This window comes from Pinus tabuliformis, chromosome 6 (genome assembly GCF_031772625.1).
Source record: "Pinus tabuliformis cultivar Carrire ecotype Pingquan chromosome 6, CPIR1, whole genome shotgun sequence".
Classification (NCBI taxonomy): domain Eukaryota; kingdom Viridiplantae; phylum Streptophyta; class Pinopsida; order Pinales; family Pinaceae; genus Pinus; species Pinus tabuliformis.
Window position 1 is genome coordinate 1,900,078,628 of NC_142292.1, and position 19,759 is coordinate 1,900,098,386.

At 40.2% G+C, this 19,759-nt stretch overlaps 1 protein-coding gene across 1 annotated transcript in view; it reads right to left on the reverse strand.

Moving 5' to 3' along the window:
* The window catches only part of ISA3 (isoamylase 3), a 382,462-nt gene that overhangs the window by 303,602 nt on the left and 59,101 nt on the right, over positions 1-19,759 (reverse strand). Inside the window, exons 4-7 of the mRNA XM_089430864.1 lie at positions 15,896-16,053; positions 8,823-8,919; positions 7,308-7,544; positions 7,106-7,210 (exon numbers count right to left, since the gene is read on the reverse strand). Coding sequence (XP_089286990.1) covers positions 7,106-7,210; positions 7,308-7,544; positions 8,823-8,919; positions 15,896-16,053 — 597 coding nt within the window. The remainder of the gene's footprint in view (positions 1-7,105; positions 7,211-7,307; positions 7,545-8,822; positions 8,920-15,895; positions 16,054-19,759) is intronic.

The window sequence follows — 19,759 nt, forward strand, 5'->3', positions numbered from 1 at the left end:
AGTTTAGAATTGGTTGAAACAGCTCCTAGAAGGATGAGCTCGACCCCTAGAGGCAAGGAAAGGTGTTAGCTTGCCTATATTATGTATTTTCTTAGTCATTTTCATGGTTGGACTCTTGAGGGATAAGCTTCTATTGTATTACACTTTGTATCTCTGCAATTTTGGTAAAGGAAAGACCAGGGTTTTGCAGCCCTCTTTGGGATTCCTGTGGTTACTTGTGTTGATGGTGTGCTTCTCTTATGTACTTGTAAGTTTTATTATGTGTATCATTTTCTCACTTTTCCTTCTGCAAATTAGGCAAATGAAGTGATAAGGTAGAATTCATGATTGCTATGCTCTGCCTTTAAGTTTGCTTAATATCAATGTTTTCATCTGTTTAAGGAGAACTCATGGTGATTTCTTGCTCTCCTTAGCTCCTCACCAATCATTCCTATCCACCCAACTCTTTCAAAGGCATCAACACAGTCTCCTACCTTGCCCCAAAAAGACCTCTGCAAAAGCTGTGTCCCATCCCCGCACCCAAAATTGCTCTCCCCCTGTTTTCCACCAAAACCCTAAAAATCTGAAATCAAACCTTCTCTGTCAGTTTACTAGCCTAAAATCAGTGTTCTTTATTGGTTATCTCTGCCCTTTGAAGATTTTTGCCGAGATAGACCCAGAGAGAGCCCTCTCCTGTCCTCGTAGGGCTAGCTACGAGGCTAAGTGGTTTGATGTTGCCTTGGATTTTGCCTTCTTCAGCCTGAGGCCAGATTCGAGCGCTAACAGCTCAGAGGAGGCAGATTTTGCTAGGCAAGCGACTTCTTCTTCCAGTCTGGAACCTAACATAGAATAATCGTGATCCACATCCCTTGTGCTATCTTCTAGAAATCTGCGTGAGTCCCTTTGAGTTGATGCCTTTGCATCATGCTCTTGACCCATAGCCGATTCTTCTCTCCTGTTGCCAGATCTTTGCTCTGATACCATGTGAAAATTTCTAACCTGAAATTCTACTGCAGCCACTGATTTATTTCACCTACTTATTCTTCACAATAAGTTATTTACGAAATCCCTTCAGCAAATATTGAAATAAATTCTATTTGCAGTTATCACATAATTACATAGAGAAAATCCATATACAAGAACCAATCACATCAACACGATTGTTTTTGGAAAATTGTCCCCGGAAAAGCCCAATGTGGGAAAGTCGGTGCAGCAGATGAGGGTTTTATTAATCTTAAGAAACAATCACTTTTACAAGGAATGATTTTACAGAGAAACTGAGAGAAAACACCTAAGACTTTCCCCTGGAAACTTTCTGACACCTTGGAGACCCTTCTCCCACTTCTGCGTCACTTATGCATCACTCTGTGAGGCTCTGCGTTTGCCCCACGTGATGGTTGCATCTCCCCTGGACTACGTCTCCCTCTGCGTTGTCTCGCTATGTCCATGCATCACCTCCTCCTCAATCACTGACTGTTGTTGATGCCCTCCTCTTCCTCCACCCTGCAACTCTCCCTCTGAAATCGATCTCCTTCTCTTTGAGAATAGCTTTTCCTTGAGATACCGAGTTTCTGTCGTTGTGTCTCCAAATAATCCTCAAGTCTTCTCTTATAATTTTCCGGTTGAGATTAAGTCTCTAATCCACGGCTAAGATTAAAACAGATTTAATCCTCGTCTCTTAGAAGCTTCTCACCCTTATCTTTATTAATTCCCATTAATATTTTAATTTTCCTAAGTTTAGAATTAGGAACCCATTAAAAATATTAATTATTTTAATAACTCCTTATCCGGGTGGAATTTCTCCAAATGATTTCTGGGTCTTGGAGACCTTATGTGCCTTAGCCTCTCCACCAAATTTCAAGGCTAGAGCACATCTGATGCTACCAAAAATCAACACTTGTGAATCTATTCAGGAGAAGGATGGAAGCGACCAATATTTTGTGCGATAAGCAAAGTTGCATCAAGCTCTGAGGATCCAGTTTTTCATGATTGGTCGAAGCACATTGACATCAGGTGTCACTTTATTAGAGACTGTGTCCAACGAGGGGTCGTACAGTTGAGGTACACCCCGATAGGAGAACAGGTGGTAGACATTCTCACCAAGGCTTTAGGAAGAACAAAGTTTGTTTCAGGGAGAAGATGGGGATGGTTAAGAATCTGTTTCAGTAGTAGAAGCGGATAGCATAGGGAGTTGCAGTGCAGCAGTTAGCAGTGGAAGTGCTATGGGCATCATGATGCAGCATATTCAGAGGGAGTTGTAGTACAGATGTAGCAGTGACAGTTACAGTGTCATGGGCAGCAGTACAGGGCGCAGCAGTGCAGTACATGAGGGGTAGCAAGCCAAGCATCAGCAGCGCAGAGGACCAATGACGTGGATCAGTTTAATGCTTCTATTGGGAGGCATTGCTAGAACACATTCCTCACTAAGAGGGAGTGTTGATTTTGGATAGCATCGGATGTGATCTAGCTCTGAAATTTTGTGGAGGGGCTAGAACACATGAGATCTCCAATACCCATAAATCGTTTGGAGAAATTCCACCCGAATGATGAGTTATTAAAATAATTAATTATTTTAGTGGGGTTCCTAAGTCTAAACTTAGGAAAATAAAAATATTAATGGGTATTAATAAAGATATGGATGAGAAGCTTCCAAGAGACGAGGATCAAGTCTGTTTTAATCTTAGCCGTTGATTAGGGATTTAATCTCGGTCGTTGATACATCAACAGGAAAAGTATAAGAGAAGACTTGAGAGTCATTTGGAGATACACCGGGCATTTACTCAGTAACCCAAGGGAAATCGATTATCAAGGAGAAGAAGTTCGATTTCAGAGGGAGAGTAGCAGGGTGAAGGAAGAGGAGAGTATCAGCATCAGTCAAAGACTGAGGAAGAGGTGATGTAGAGCATCTGAGAAACAGTGCAGACGGCAAATCAGTGAGATAGCGTAGCTAGAGACGTATTCCTTACGCAAGCTAACGCAGTAGTGACACAAAGGAAGGTAGAGGGTCTCCAGGGTGTCAGAACTTCTCTAGGAGGAGGAGAAAAATTGTCTCAGGTGTTTTTTTCAAAAGTGTCTCATTATTCTGTAGAATCTTTCTTTGTAAAGAGATTGTTGCTGAAGATTAATAAATAAACCCTCATTTGTTGTGTTGGTTTTCTCGCATTGGGTTTTTCTAGGGATAATTGTCCAAAAATAACTGTGTTGATGTGATTGATTCTTGTGCTTGTATATCACTGTTATTTTTCTCTATGCTATTATGTGATAACTGCAATGGAATTTAATTTAATGTTTACTGAAGGGTTTTGTAAATAACTTATTGTGGAAAACAAGTAGGAGAAATAAATCAGTTACTACAGTAGAATTTCGTGCTAGAAATTTTCACAACATTGTTCTTAAACACCATTTTAAGCCCAAGGGCACAAGTCAAAGCCATGTAACAACCATCTAAGGCCCTGTAGACATCCTAGACCGTGTGTCATGTTGAGTTAGTCGTATTATGGTGGGACCATGGCCAATCCCTTTGAGTTCACTTTGGGTTCCTTTTGTTCAAGATAGGATTGAAGGTCCATACGCGAGCTTATATGTGGACTCATGATTTATGAGAAACCTTCCTTTTCTAGGGGTGATCACTAGTTTAAAGTTCAGTATAACCCATGTGAGGTGCCCTTGTCTTTCCACATTGTTATGAGTCTATCGAGTCTGTAGGTGGCCTTGGCTTTGGTGTTGTACCCCTCAAATGTTTCTCATCACAGTTAGTCACATTATCACCTTCCAAAGGCAATTCACGATTCCCAAGGCAAAGTAGTCTCAGAAGTCAAAGAGTTAATAGGGCTTGTTACCCACCAAAGTGGGTGACCCTATAAGAAAAAAATTCTCCTATTCTTCACATCGAGCAGGCCAGCCATGTAGCCCCTTATAGCCACCACTAGCAAATGACGTGCCATTTTATCTCTGTCACCTACATCAGTGAAATACCTTGCCACCCATCCAATAAGAGAACTTGAACGAAGGCAGGGTTCCGATCAAAAGGTACTTTATTCATTTTGCAATCGGGTGCTTATGCTTGTTTGTATTTGGGCTTTTGATATGGATTATGGGGTGACTTGGAAGAAAGAGGGGTTTTGACCGTGATCTTGTTCCCTCACCTTAAATGGGGGGTTAATCTTCGATCCTAGTCCAATGGGACCTCCCCTAATGGCCCAATGGGTATAGGAGGGGCACTACTCGAGAAGCCTTGATTGAGATAGCATTGTTCCATCTATCCCTATTCCATACTTACCAATTTCCATCTTACATTACAAGCCCGTGTTCCACCTCCATTCTTCAGGTTCAACTGACCATTGGTTCTCTGGGATTTGGCACCCATACATCCACATACCTAGGTAGGGCTCGGAACTTTGCCCTGGGAGGTTGATGCAACTAAAAGAAAAGGAAAAAGCATATTATAGCCACAAAATAAAATAAAAGAATATCAAAATGCAAAATATGGTCAGGACATACACATTAGGACACGGGCAAGAGCCTAGAATGAGCTCTACCTCACTCATTATGGTCATCGTCTGGATCCTAAGCACATATTGCATATTTGCATCATAAAAAGGAACCTTGCATGTCCCAACCCTGATGGGGCATGAGCTGCCACATTATTAAGGGGTAATACAATTGCTATACATCATTCAAAGCAAGTTATCCCTTTGAGCTACGAGCAGTAATACAAAGAAAAATCAAGAAAAGGTGAAAGGTGCATAAGAGGGGTGGAAAAACAAAGGCCAAGTTGGTAACTCATGCATCCATGACTGCTCCCTCCTCACATATATACACTCAGGATGTGATCCCCATCATGCTAGTCCCTTTGACCATGGCACTTGGCAATGAAGTCTTCTTCCCTTCATGACCATCATTATTCACTAACACCTATCAATTGAAGGGTGGAATGAGGAAAGGTTACTTCCCCTTGGGGCTAGAAACACCTAATAGGGTTGTCCTTTAGCCACTCTTACCTAGAGAGGAAACACCATTTTGAGTTCATGACCCTAATTTTGGAAGGGAAGTGTTATTTGAAGTGTTAAATAACCCTTTATATTCAAGCTTGGTTCACTTAGATGTAAAAATGATTATTGTACCTAATGACCAGTTGCTTTCACTAGATCTTATGTTGTTATTATCAAGTGGTTCCGCAACCCATGTTTTGGGCACCTTACCCATAGGGACCCAAGCCATTTGAGAAGTATATTGGCACCCAAAGGTGAAGCGTTGAAAGCCCTGGGTCTCCACGCAGTAGCAGCACATCACACCTACCCCTAGGCACCTCCTGTACCCAGGACATTCTGCCACTTTGCAAAACATTTGATGATTCTTCGAGATGATAGACCTAGACCAACATGCCCCCAAGCCAGCCTTATCACTCTCTGAGAGATTATAGCTAATCCAAAGCCTTGGAAATTATTGTCCTCAGGGTAGGTCTTGCATTTTTCATTTTACATGAATTTTTCAGCCATAAATTAGGGTTGACATATAAGCTCTATTTTGTTGTTGTGTTTTCCACCACACAAAATTGTTGTAATTTATCTTCTTGTTTACTCATTAGTTAGCACTAATTTTACACCTCTTTATCATATATTCTAGGGCTTTTTCTTATTGTTGTTATAGACTATTTGCATGTTGTAAATTGCTGGTTAAAATCCTAGTGCATAATAGCCAAGTATAATTTCTTGATGGCATGTGTTTGGGAATCTATTTGAGCCTCTATAAGTTAGCCTAAGCCTTCTAGATTAAGCCATAGGAATCCTTGAACTTGCTCTCTTAGAATTGTACCATAAGTGACCCAAAATCCTAATCATTGCATACTTATCCTTGGTGAGATCTTGTTGTAGAACCCTTAGGCAGCATTAGCCTAACTCTAATTGGGTTACTGGATCCCTAAGATCTACTAGAGAAGTCTCCCTTCTGGTGGATTGTATCCATCCACAGAAACAAGGGGAGTAGTTGCTAAGGTGACAGTGGTAACTCTTCCATTGTTGCACTCAACTTAGGTTGCTTTGTGAGGCTCTCCATTAAAGTGTTAGATTTAGCAATAAAAGGGCCAACATAACATGGGACAAACAAATGGAATAGAATTATTGCATCTTGCTTCTCTTAGTGCAATAATCAATAATGGAAAATGACATATGCGCTTGATGGTGGATACAATGCCTTGTGATGGCATAGTTATATTAATATACATTCACTAGTCATGAAGGCAAGCAGTTGTGTCCATTACATAGATTGTGTCCTTTAATTTAACATCATCATCATTATTATGTAATGTATTACTATTACTTATATATTTTATAGTGATTACAGTGCAATTGCAGAGAACTGTGCAATAATAAAAAGAGAAAAGTGTGTTAGGTTACAGAAAATGGTTCCCCCTTCCAGATATTTGTTCATGCATGGTAGTGTATGAAATATGATTTAGGTCATCCATCCCCCTATTAATGTAGGATTGTTTACCACAAATTCATGTGGAAACTGCTATAACTACATATATTGAACCCCTATTTATGTACAAATTCATGTGGAAACCGCTATAACTACAGATATTGAACCCCTATTTATGTGAAGTGTGGCCGGAATTAATGTATAGGGTGCAAAAGGAAGTATGTTCCATCTTGTGTATGCTTATGTTTTCTAGAAAAAAAAATTGCTTGCATGAGAAATTACAGCAACTAAACAAGGCCTCAAGGAAACAGCTCCTAAAAAGTCATGTCCCTCTTAACAAAAAGGCATCAGCAGATTTATAAACCAGCCCTAGATACCGGTTTAAGAATATCATCACTCTCTTCCTTACAATTAACTTGGCCTTCTGCAAACTAACCACGAAATCCAAGAGCTTGTTGGCAGGACTGTATTTTAGTTCGCTTTTATGATAATTTAACCAACCCGATAGGTCTTAGGTAACCTAATTGACCTCTCCAAAGAATGGGCATATACACCTACTTATTTGGATAATTTATGCTTAACGAGATTACTCCACCTTTACATTCATTTGCACCAATACATTTATAGTCTGGTAGGGAAAAGCCTGCACAATATTCTTAGAATAAAAATTATAAACGTTACTAAGGTAATACTGTTTAAATTTTACCTTTTCAATAACACCAAGATAGCTTCCACGTATGCTGGGTTCCAACCCACTTGATTTGTCTGCTGTGAAGGATCGAACACTCATTTCATATATCACAAGGTCTTTCTGTTCACATTGACAAGCACATGGTATCTTTGCTTAAATATTTGAAATAATGTTATGCATAGTAAACACGAAGAAATACAGCAACTCATCCCCTTACCTCTGGAATTTCTGGGCACTTATAATCATTCCCCCAATCAAATGGTAAAGAAGTAAAATCATAAGTTCCAAGAAATCTGGACATCTTTTCATTGTTATCCCCAAAAACTCTTCGCCCTTCAATTAGCTTTGCATAAGGATCTATTAAAATGAGGTTTTTGTCAAACCGATGACCTGTGTGCCATCCTTGAGGCCCATCCACACGATACCCATACAAAACTCCACTTAACGGCAAATTCTGTGTTTTCCATGCAATTACAAAGTAGCATCAGATAAGCATAGCATTATAATGATATTTGCTAACTCAAACAGCTACCACATGAAAAATCGGATAGTATACATCTGTACCAATTTAACAGAGTAAAGTAACCCTCCAACCATAAAATGACCAGGTTAATATACAGTATTTCCATGAGAAGATTGTAAGAAATTGATAAGATCCTCATCCCACTGAAAGAACAAAAAATTGTGAATGATAGTTTCTGTACCTAATCTGGCGTCACTTTTGTCAAGCATCTAGTAGAAAATGGTTAATCTTAAATGGACTCAATCTAGGGAGCTCACGTCGACTTCTGTCCCTAAGTCTCTTTCATGAAATTTTTTTATTCTTCTTTATTAAAAAGAATACATTACATTATTCATGGTATTACATATAATCACCAGCTCATGTAACGTTACATTATTTATGGTATCTTCAGACATCTAAGATGGTTTAAGCAAACCACCAAATTAACGTCAACGATTAACATTACTAATATTTCATGTTTTTATTACTAGTATGTAATTATAAAGATGATCACTCAACAAATAATTATATTTGAAATGACATTGTAGCTCATTGTTTATTCTACCTGTCCCATTCAATATCATCTTTCCTATGACAAAAGAAGTTGGATTCAGCTAAATCTCTACAAACTTAAAAAGCTACTATAATAACCATCTAAATTTTGAATAAGCATGAATAAAATGCCAATAAATCTCATCAAAGTTAATAACTAAAGGCTAAATACCACTTGCCACTTTAGCCTTCACAAAATGTACACAAAAGGATAATATATATTACTTAATCAACCAAAAAAATGGTGTAACACTCTTTTAGATGCATTTAAAGTTGCTACAGATACTAGTATTTGGATCTAAACTATACATTTAAGACTGCGAATGTGTAAACACCATAAACACTGAGGACTATGACATCTTTACACGCAACAAGAAAGATTTATAAGATTTCGAAATATGCATACATCTGAGACATGTAACTCTTCATTCATATTTCTTGATACTAAATTACTTCTCTATCATTAATTCATAGGAGCCTTTGACATATTGCACGAGCCTTCGAGATGTAAGCTATTGAATAATAAGTTAACCACTAACATGCATAACCTTCAATTGACCACATTTTTACTTCATCAATTGAAAATATTCAGATAATCCTAGGACTCGTTTACAATACTCTTCAAACATTAAAATATGGATATCTTTCATTTCCCCTTGAAAAAATTCATTCGAATACCTCGATGCAAACATGCCATATGTCTCCGGTCTTATTTTCCTTAGGATCCAGGGGTATCTCCTGCAATTGGGACTCCATTTTTGAGAACTCCTGAGATCTGGAGCAAGTAAATGAAAAGGATCAAAACTAAACTAATCAAACAAGAATAACGCCTAGCTAGCAAAGTAGAAACGTATAAAAAGATTCCTATTTTAAATGTGATGGAGCCACAATGTGTTCATTCTCTCGTTGGAAAGTCATACAAAATATCCTATTAACAACATGATAAATGGAATATAAAGGAATCAGTTCAGCTTTAGACCAGAGTCAATAGGAAAATATATCATGTCTATAATGGGAGATAGCAGAAAAGGAAGGGCGGAAGTAGAAGCTTGTAAACTGTGAATAAGCAGCATATCAAGCAAAAAAAGGAAATGTTACCAAACGTTTGAAGATCAAAGTAAATACCTCCTAGATGTTGATTTGGGGTAGCATCGGATGTGCTCTAGCCATGAAAATTGGTGGAGAGGCTAAAGCACATGAGATCTCCAAGACCCAGAAATGGTTTGGGCAAATTCTAACCGGTTTGGGAGATATTAAAATAATTAATATTTTTAATGGAGTTCCTAAGTCTAAACTTAGGAAAAATAAAATATTAATAGGTATTAATATAAAATTGGATTAGAAGAGTCCAAAAGTCATGGATCAAGCCAAATCTAATCTTAGCCGTTGATTAGAGACTTAATCTTGGTCGTTTATGGACCAACAAGAAAAGTATAAGAAGAGGCTTGAAGGTCAGTTGGAGGAAACACCAAGAGAGATCAAGAATTCGATTTTTTGGGGCAGGGTTTGCTAAAAAAATCAAGTGAGTGATCTAAGTTGCAGCTGAAGGGTAGTGAATACACAGCAGAGAGGCAGAGTTGGTACCAGAGAGGCAGTGCAGAGCCCATTGAGTTTGACGCGGAGGCAATTGGAGGCTAAGTAGAGGCAACCAGGAGTTGCGCAGAGCCAGAGACGCCAGCGTGTGAGACGTAGAGGGTCTAGGGGCTAAGGCAGAGGCTCCAGAAGCTGACACAGAGGCTAGCAGAGTTAATGCAGGGCCTAGAGGCAGCGCTGGAGGATTTCGTGGAACAAACAGGGACCTGGTGAGACAGATAGGGTGACACAGTCCCTATCAGAGTGATGCAGAGCAGCAGAAGCTGCAAGTGTTGTTGTGGGATCATTCATCTGGTGATTAATCAGCCGGAATATCTATCTCCAAGGAGAGGTACTACTGCAGAGGGCATTCTCTATTGGGTGAGCCATTTCTGGCACCCTAGTTGTATTCTGAAAACTGCATAATAATAAAACCCTCTGAATAGCTGCACCAGCTTTCTTGCATTGGGTTTTTCCGGGTGGTCCAAAAATATCAATGTCACTTGTGTGCTTGTTTACTTTCAGTTGATGATCTATAGATGTTGATACTATACTTGTATTTATTTTCAGTATTTACATAGTAAATAACTTGTTAAGTAATTAAACAAGTAGGAAGAAATAAATCAGATAGTATAGGAAGAATTTCTAACAGGTTAAACTTAGAAATTCCAACATGGTATCAAAGTGTGGTTGCAGATCACAGGATAACAGAAGGCATCATCCGAACAGAGTAGTAGCAACAGAAACAGTTGTCCCGAGTGACAGAAATTGTCCCTAGCAGAAAGCAACAAGGAAGGGGTGACGCAAAGGGCCTGCGTCATCAGTTCGAGCCAGGAGGAGGATCAGCACAGAAGCAGAGAGGAGCAGACCTGACCTATGCAGTGCTCGGTCATCTTTCTCCGTCAGGAAGGATCAACATTGTAGCCAGGAGGTGCAGATTTTGCTAGTGTCAGGATTGCGCAGAGCCTAGAAGCTCAGTCCTTCAAGTTGTCGGGGTATAGGAGGCTGTCGATAATTTGCGGGGCGAAGCTGGTGGGGTATTGTGGTCAAAACAGTACCCAACAAGGCAAGACCAAGGAGGAGGGATTTCCAAAAGGGAAATCGAGACTCAGAGTGAGTCAAATCGAGGACTTCCAAGAGGGAAGTAGAGAGACTCGAAGGAGTCGGAAGAAGAGCAGCATAATGGCCATGAATGGACTGAGAGATCAGGATAGGTTGGACGAAGCATCCAACTTCGTGGTCTGGAAGGCCAGGATCTTGTCCATTCTAGACAGATATCGCATCAAGGACTTCGCCTTGAAAACAATAGTGATCCTAGTTGACCCAGTTGAAAATGAGAAGTACGAGGAGGCAATGGCCAGGGCAAAGTGCATCATCCTTGATGGGGTCAAGGATCATGTGGTGTTGCATATTGCCGAGAAGAACACGGCAAATGAGATGTGGGATGCCCTGAAGAAATTATACCAGCATACTTCCATGCAGAGGAAGATGTTACTTGAGAATTAGCTGCGGTCATACCAGATGCAGAAGGGGGAGCAGGTAGATGTCTTCCTCGGTGGATTGAAGGAGATCCATGACCAGCTAACTTCCATAGGGGCCAAGTCGGATTAGGAACTGATGGCGAGGACCCAATTGAAGGCAATCTCAAAGGATTGGGAGGTATTTGTCCAGAGCACACTAGGCAGGTCGAGCCTTCCAGATTGGGAGGAACTATGGGCGGCTCTTCGTCAAGAAGAGATCAGACGGGTGACCAAGGCGAGGAGTAGCGGAAAAGGGGTCAGAATCAAGGAGGAGGAAGAAGAAGATGTGGCTCTCGCATCTGCGGGAAAGCAGGAGATAAGAAAGAAGAAGGACCTCTCCAAGGTCAAGTGCTTCCATTGTGGGGAACTGGTTCATTTTGTGAACTAGTGTCCTACGAAGAAGAGCAAGGGAGACGCTTCTGAGACCAAGGGAGTGCAAGCAAGGGTGGAAAAAAGAAGTCGAGGAGGATGACGACTGTGCCATGAGAGCTCATGCACCACTTGAGAGGAAGTGGGGTGACATCGAGCTGTAGTCAGACGGACTACAGGCAATGAGGGGCAGGATCCTTGAGGTACCCAACCTCTTGGATTACACCTTGCTACAGGAGCCCCGAAGAGGAGTAGAAGGACTGGCAGATGTTAGTAGAGACGGATGCGGATGGAGCGACAGAGAATGCTACAGTGCAGGAGTCCCGGGACAGCAGGCTACAACAGTGCGAGAAGCACAGGAGTGTTGCACCAGTGCAGGATGGCACAAAGAAGTGTGCAACAGTGCGAGATGCATGGAGTTGCTGCAGCAACACAGAGGTCAATAGAGGGAGCACTTGTTAGCAGCAGAGGTAGCTTCAGTATTGAGAGTGTCTAGCCTGACAGGGATGTCAGAGTTGGGTGGATCAGCTACTTACTACTCGGTAATTGAGTTGCAGTACAGCAGTTAGCAGTGGCAGTGCTATGGGCAGCACAATGCAGCGTGAGGAGAAGGGGATCCAGTGCATATGCGATGTTGGTTATATGGACCAGCAACAGCACAGATGCAGAGGGAGTTGTCGTACTGATGCAGCAGTGGCAGGGCCATGGGCAGCAGTGCATAAGATGTTGGGCGGGGAGGCCCAACATCAGCACAGGGACCGATGCTGGATGATCAGGATGATACTAAGTGAGGAGTATTATTAGAGCACAGTCCTCGCTAAGAGGGAGTGTTGATTTGGGGTAACATCGAATGTGCTCTAGCCATGAAATTGGTGGAGAGGCTAAAGTACATGGGCAGCAGTGGCAGGGCCATGGGCAGCAGTGCATAAGATGTTGGGCGGGGAGGCCCAACATCAGCACAGGGACCGATGCTGGATGATCAGGATGATACTAAGTGAGGAGTATTATTAGAGCACAGTCCTCGCTAAGAGGGAGTGTTGATTTGGGGTAACATCGAATGTGCTCTAGCCATGAAATTGGTGGAGAGGCTAAAGTACATGAGATCTCCAAGACCCAGAAATGGTTTGGGCAAATTCTAACCGATTTGGGAGATATTAAAATAATTAATATTTTTAATGGAGTTCCTAAGTCTAAACTTAGGAAAAATAAATTATTAATGGGTATTAATATAAAATTGGGTTAGAAGGGTCCAAAAGTCATGGATCAAGCCAAATCTAATCTTAGCCATTGATTAGAGACTTAATCTTGGTCGTTGATGGACCAACGAGAAAAGTATAAGAGGCTTGAGGGTCAGTTAGAGAAATCACTAAGAGAGATCAAGAATTCGATTTTCTAGGGTAGCGTTTGCTGAGGAAATCAAGTGAGTGATCTAAGTTGCAGCTGAGGGGCAGTGAATACACAGCAGAGAGGCAGAGTTGGTACCAGATAGGCAGCGCAGAGCCTAGTGAGGTTGACGCAGAGGTAGCTAGAGGCTACGCAGAGGCAACCAAGAGCTGCACAGAGCCAGAGAGGCCAGCGTATGAGACGCAGAGAGGCTCCAAAAGCTAACGCAAAGGCTAGCAGAGCTGACGCATGGTCTAGAGGCAGCGATGGAGGATTTCATGGGACAGACTGGGACCTGGTGAGCCAGATAGGGTATCTGAGTAATCCTAGTGAGATAGCTAGTCATTATATCTGATTTGGTCATCTTGATGGCTCTAAGTTTGTCATTCAGCACAATCTAACCCTTTATATTGTTGCTTTAGAAAAGATTTGTTGGAGCCACAACCATTTCCCTTGTTGACGTCTTCTCAGATAGGTGAAGAATCCAGTGATCCTTCACCACATCTAAGATGATCCTCATGGCCTTCACATCCTCTTGCTAATGGATGACCAACTCTACTGGATCAGTCAGTGGGGTTACTGTGGTATTTGCAAAATCCCACAACCCATTCTCCTTCAAGAGTAATGTAATCCTTTCCTTCCAAGGGATGAAGTTAGAGGCACCCTCCAACCTATCCTCTTAACTCAAACTAGTTGCTGCCATCTTCAAATCAAAAATTTATTGAAGAAAAATTATCGCTAGAACTCTGGATCTGCTGTTAAAACTGTGAGAATTCTGATTTCCTCTTCAAAGTTTAAAGCTTTGAAACCATGTTAAACTTCTAATTTTGAATCTGATTTAATATTCCTAGTTGATTATTAACCTAGAAAAAATTATATCTGAATCTACTAAATAAGAAATACATTGGAATTTTAACTCAGAAATTTTTGACAAAAGCAAACACAGAAAATAATTCTCACACAAAAATTTATCCTCCAACTAAACTTCACTTTATTTATCAGAACAGTTAGAGCTCCCTAATTGGGAAAATAGCCCACAAAGAAACTTTGGAATTTCCAGCAATTAAGCTTGGCTGAACTCATCCCAGAAAAAACCTCAACCTGCAGAAAATCACACCTGCACACTATTGTACGAATTCTGGGCAAAAGATGGACTCAATTGTACAGCATGTACAACCCTAAAATCACAGTCGCTTCCTCCCACATGGCATGTGCAGTCCTCACAGGAGCCCTAGCCATAGTTCTTGATCTCCAAAACTCGCCCTAGGGTTAGCCTCGAGCCATGCCCTAGTTGCTCTCTCTACCTCTACAAATTTTACTGCCTGAAAAATCACTAGGTCTCCACTACCCCTAATCTCCAAAGTGCTTGACGGTTGAAATTAGATCTCACCTCACTAAGTCACTAATGTAATTAACTTACATTTGCTTAGACTTTCCTAGCTCAATAGCCAGCATTAATTAATTGACCTTAATTAACAGACTTTCTTTACGTTAGACTTAGAAAAATTATAGAAAACAACTTAATTGATTGAAATTAATTAAGCAAATCTCCTAAATGAGACTTGGGACAACTTCTGCATGCTTGATAACTAGCCTATGCAAAAGCACCTGCCTGCTACTAAACTTCAACATTAACAAGGAAAATTAACATTTCCTTACCTACAGCCATCCCCTGAGATTGGTTCAAGCAAAAAGACTCTCAAACAAATGAATATACACCTTTGTATCATGGAATAGTGATAGCAATGAGAAGCAGTGTTTTTTTTGGAACATTGGTGGAACATATACATGCGTGTGTCTTTTTGAATGGATGGAAGGAATGGTTGAATGCAGTGTTGTGTTTGCACAGTTGAAAACATGGAGCGCATTGTCGTGTTGGCATATAGAATTAGTGTCCTTGGTTCTGCACAAGAAATATGTCAAGGCCACAGTGCTGCCCTATATTATGCTTGTGTAGCAGATAACTTACACCCATCTACATATGCAAAGCATGAATTTATATTGAATGGCATCTGTGTTCATAACGAAGTGGTGGTCTTGAATATTGCATTAAACAGAGAGGTGTATTCAGAGAATCTTGTTTAGCTGGTACGACAAAATTGTATTCTGGATTTGTTCACAGTTTGCCCTTGGCCTTGGCCTACAAGTGAACAAACCAAGCCTTCAAGAATCAAAACCAGAACTGAACAGAGACAAGAAGCTTGACTCAGCTTGATAGAGAATTGCATAGACATTACAATTTTAATTCTGCAGTGAAGATCCATGTTGGTGAGATAGATAGGCTATAGGCCTACCATATACAAATCACTAATGCTCTCTAACTAGTCAATGACTGAAATAGGTCAATGGGACTCGAAAACGCAGCATTAGTGATAGCAAAATAAGTAGTGTGATTTTCAAGTAAAAGATAGTGCACAGGGAATCGACTCCCTAAAATAGAGAAAGTGCAAATAAACAAAACAATACTATCAAGTGGTCATTAGGACAGCTGCAAATTAGCATATATGTAACTACATCAAAATCAGTATCTAAATCTATGTCCAGTGTCTACTCGATTATTAATAGAGAACTATGTTGCATGAAACTTCTAGGAACCTGACGTTTCGGTCCCTACCCGTACCCGAAACTCGACCATCATGTAATCATCTATGAGAGTTAATATAGACTTGGTTTTCCTTCTAAATTGTCATCTATGGGTCGTATTCCCTTCTTTCTTGCAAGGTAATGTGCTATTCACTTATTTATAAATTATATATATATATATGACATTTCGGCCAACATTTCCTTTTTGGGAGGTGATGTTTCTAAATGTACCTGTTTCAGAAACTTCGAAACTTCTCAGTGCTTCATGCAACTTAGATAGAGAAACAAGAAAAATGGAGAGAGAGTATTATATGATATTGTTACCGTCCAGAGATTGACAAGCATAATGTAACAGAAGTAGCATGCTCTGAGAAAAGAGAAAAGTTGACTGCATCCCCTAGTTGAGATACACCAAGTGGGGAAGGCCGACCAATGGAACTTCTGAGTAATGTTCCACTCTTAGTTGATGGAGGCATCTCTACCTGCAGATCAAGAATATGTCAATGTACATACACCCTTTGCATCATTAATGCTAGTGATATTTAGTCAAAAATATTCATTGTTTTGAAAAATAAAAATTTCCATAATTCAATGGCCAATTCACTTTTTCACTACCACTACAATGCTTACTACCATGGAAAATAGAATGAAAAGTTGAGGCATTCTATGGAAAAATCATAAACAAGAAGATAAGAATTGAAAAAATAACAATGCTTGCTAAGGCAATTATCATTTATACAATTCAATTGCTCATTAAGATGAATAAATCCTAACCACAAAAGTATCCTATTCCATTTATATAAGCAAATGCAAACAATGAACACTGGGATAATCAATTTAAGGGAGTACTATTTTGAAAAAGACCATCCAGGTTCACACTATTGGGGTTAATGACCATTCACTACCACCGTTAGTAAAAATAGTCAGAACAAAGCAACATAACCAATCTGCTAATCTCAAAAATTCTCTCCAAATATGACCTGCCAAAGAGCATTATACGTAGTAGAGATCCCAAATTCATACAGAGATGATGGAAAGACCTCCTTAAGGGGCTTGTCATTAATATAATTTCAGCTATGAAAACAAAATTAACAATCACAATCAAAAGCAAATTCCATATTTTACACATTTAAGATGATGGTAAAACCAAACAACACTTTAACCATAGAAAGGTAACACATAAAATCATGCTCTCAAACCCTATTCTGAGCCCAATAAATAGACCAAGTTTATATGGGCCTCGGGCAGACGTGACTCTCTAGCCGACTTTATCTTATAGATAAGCTTTTAGATGCAATAGGTTCAGATTATTTGCCACTTCAAACTATGATCTCTTTAGGCGAATCAACCAATTCACCGCTTTTTAATTGTTCAAGCTGAAAGTATCCCATTTGGCGTCGAACGATTTTAGCAGCCTTGTTTAGAGGTTTTGTAACCTTTCCTTTCAATCGGTTGTGGATTGAGGTTGGATTCTTTGGTGGGAGGCTACCATTTGCAATACAATTAAGTTCATCAAAGGCCAGCAAAAAATTGGAACAAATATCTGCAGTTGGCTTGACGACATCTTGAGGAGGTTCACATCCTTCTTGAAGAGGATCTTCATAATTTGACTCTTTAGGAGGAGGCTGCAAAGTTGAAGATTGTTGTTCAGCAAGCTGAGGACTATATCACCAAGAGTGCTCAAGTTTGCTCCCATCTTCAATGGATCTAGGAGGGGCCCAAGTATATTTAGCTTGCATTTTAAAATAATTTTTCCTCCTTGTACTCTGATGGATCAGGTGGAGGTTGTTAGAAACGCTTGTTGCAAGGTGGCTCCCCACAACGTTTCTTGTGGTAATATGGATGGCTTGGATAAAGAATTTCTGAAGGAAGAGCTCTTTGTTGCTTTGTCTTCTATGCACAATGGCAAATCCCGAGGCATGGATGGGCTTCCTCATGAGTTCCACAAGGCCATGCAGGATAATATTGGTGATGATTTATGCTCTTTGGCCTCTAAAGTGTTTGCTTCTAGTTTTCAAACCAAAGACTGATCACGCTTATCCCAAAGAATGAAACCAAGGATTCCAATGGAATTGGCATCCTATCACCTTTTTCACTGTTGCTTATAATATTATGGCCAAGGCTTTCGCGTTGTGGATCCATTTGTTCTCTAAGTATGTGGTTCATCGAGAGCAAACAAGATTTGTTCAGGGTAAATTTATTCTTGACAATGTGATTTCTATTTGGGAGGCCATGGAGTGGGCAAGGGGGACTGGGTAGCAATCTCTGATCTTGAAAATTGATTTCAATAAAGCATATGATCGATTATATTGGTCTTTTATTTCAGAGATGTTGATTTGCTTGGAATTTTGCACCCTTTGTGTTGCCATAGTGAACAATCTATTCAACCGTGCTTAGCCTTTGTCTTTGTCAAATGACCTCGTCTCCTCAGATCTCCCTACATCACTCTATCTATTAGGGATGTCCACCGGCCCCATATTTGTATATCTTAACTGCAAATGTTTTGGGTTACTTGTTGGATGCCAACTATATTTTCATCATATTTATGTTATTCTCCCATATGGCTCTATGAAGTTAACAACCACTTTGTTGATGAAACTTTCCTCTCAGTTAGGGTAGAAAAGGTTTATGTTGATGGGGCCCTTGCTTGTTTGGACACCTTTTGCTCTACCAAAGGTTTTGTAGTGAATGCCCAGAAAACATACTTTAGTAGGATAGAAGCAACCCTAGACTGGATCCCTACTGTTTGGCCTTGTATTAGGCATGAGGTAATGACTCACTATCTGCGGATTCCCTTTGGAGTTGGACTGTCACTAATAGCCATGTGGGATTAGTGTTTACAGAGCTGTAGAGAAAGCTTCACATCTAGCACCATAAGGACCTCCATTTGCAGGCATGTTAACTATTGTTGCCCACATTGTTCAAGGTTCTCATGTATATTATTTCTCTTGTTGGTTTCCAAGTAGGGAAAGTTTACTGACATGAACAGATTTTGAGAGCTTTTTTGTGGTCTAAGTACGGTGGGGAGTGTTACCCCTCCTTCAGAACGGGTACTCCAGAACTTTTGACCAGATCATTTGTAAGCCTAAATGTGTGCATATGATAGCCCTATAAGGCCATGTAGGTGTATTTTGTAAGAGATCTCCTAGACCCCCAATGGTGGATGGTCATGGCTGGTCTTTTTAGCTTCATCTTCACGGGGCTTTGTTTTATGGCAGTGTTGATTACCAAGAATACTTAGAGTGGAATAGGATCAAATAAATCCACTTTTGGGCTTAGGGATAGCCATTATGGGCTCTCATAGGCCCTAAGTCAAGAAACTAGGGAAATAAAGGTTAGCTGTGTCAATCATTCAAAAAGGACACAAAGAAAATGTAATGAAAGGACAGTAAGAGCAGAGGGTGGCATGCATTGTACACCTAAAGTTATGTTTGTTGACTTAAGCAACAATTTATTTTGACTAACTTTGAGGGTATATGATAGCATGCTGATGTTGAATGGTGTTGTCATTGATGCCAAGGTTCATTAATAAACGCTCTTAATGTTTGTCTGGATTGCATCAAGTTGTAAGCTCCACTGGTAGGATCACTGGAAACCCTATTAGCCCCGCAATTGTTACGGATTTTGAGAATGAAGATCAATTAATCTGATCTCAAGATCATCGTCATTGGATTCTCCTCGTCGAACTGATTCCGGTGGTATGTGACACGCCACGAGAGGCCTCACAGTTTGTGAGTTATACCAGATTGAACAAGGACCCATTTTTGTGGGCAAAAACCCCACAGGAAAATGATGTGGCAATCTTTCATTGACCAGCATATCTTTCACATCAAGGGAGTTGGGCTTTCCTCAATTTAAGGATCAACTTATTCTTGAAGGGCTTTGAAAATTATTTTATATCTTCAAAAGGTCTTTGACTTCAAAGTCAAATTGGAACCTAACTCCAAATGGTAGACAGCCTGATCCTTGGGCTACAAGTTTAAAATAAAATTTAATTTCAAAAGGGGATTACCATCTTAAAACTCCTCCAACGGCTCACTCTTAGAAGCCCTTCAAATAATTATAAAAAGGAGCAACATCTCTCCTCAAATGATTATCAAAACATCAACAAATATTCTTAAATGTGTCATCTGAAATAACCTCGGCCCTTGTTGAATACTGTTGAAACAGCGACAGAGTTTGTGAGGT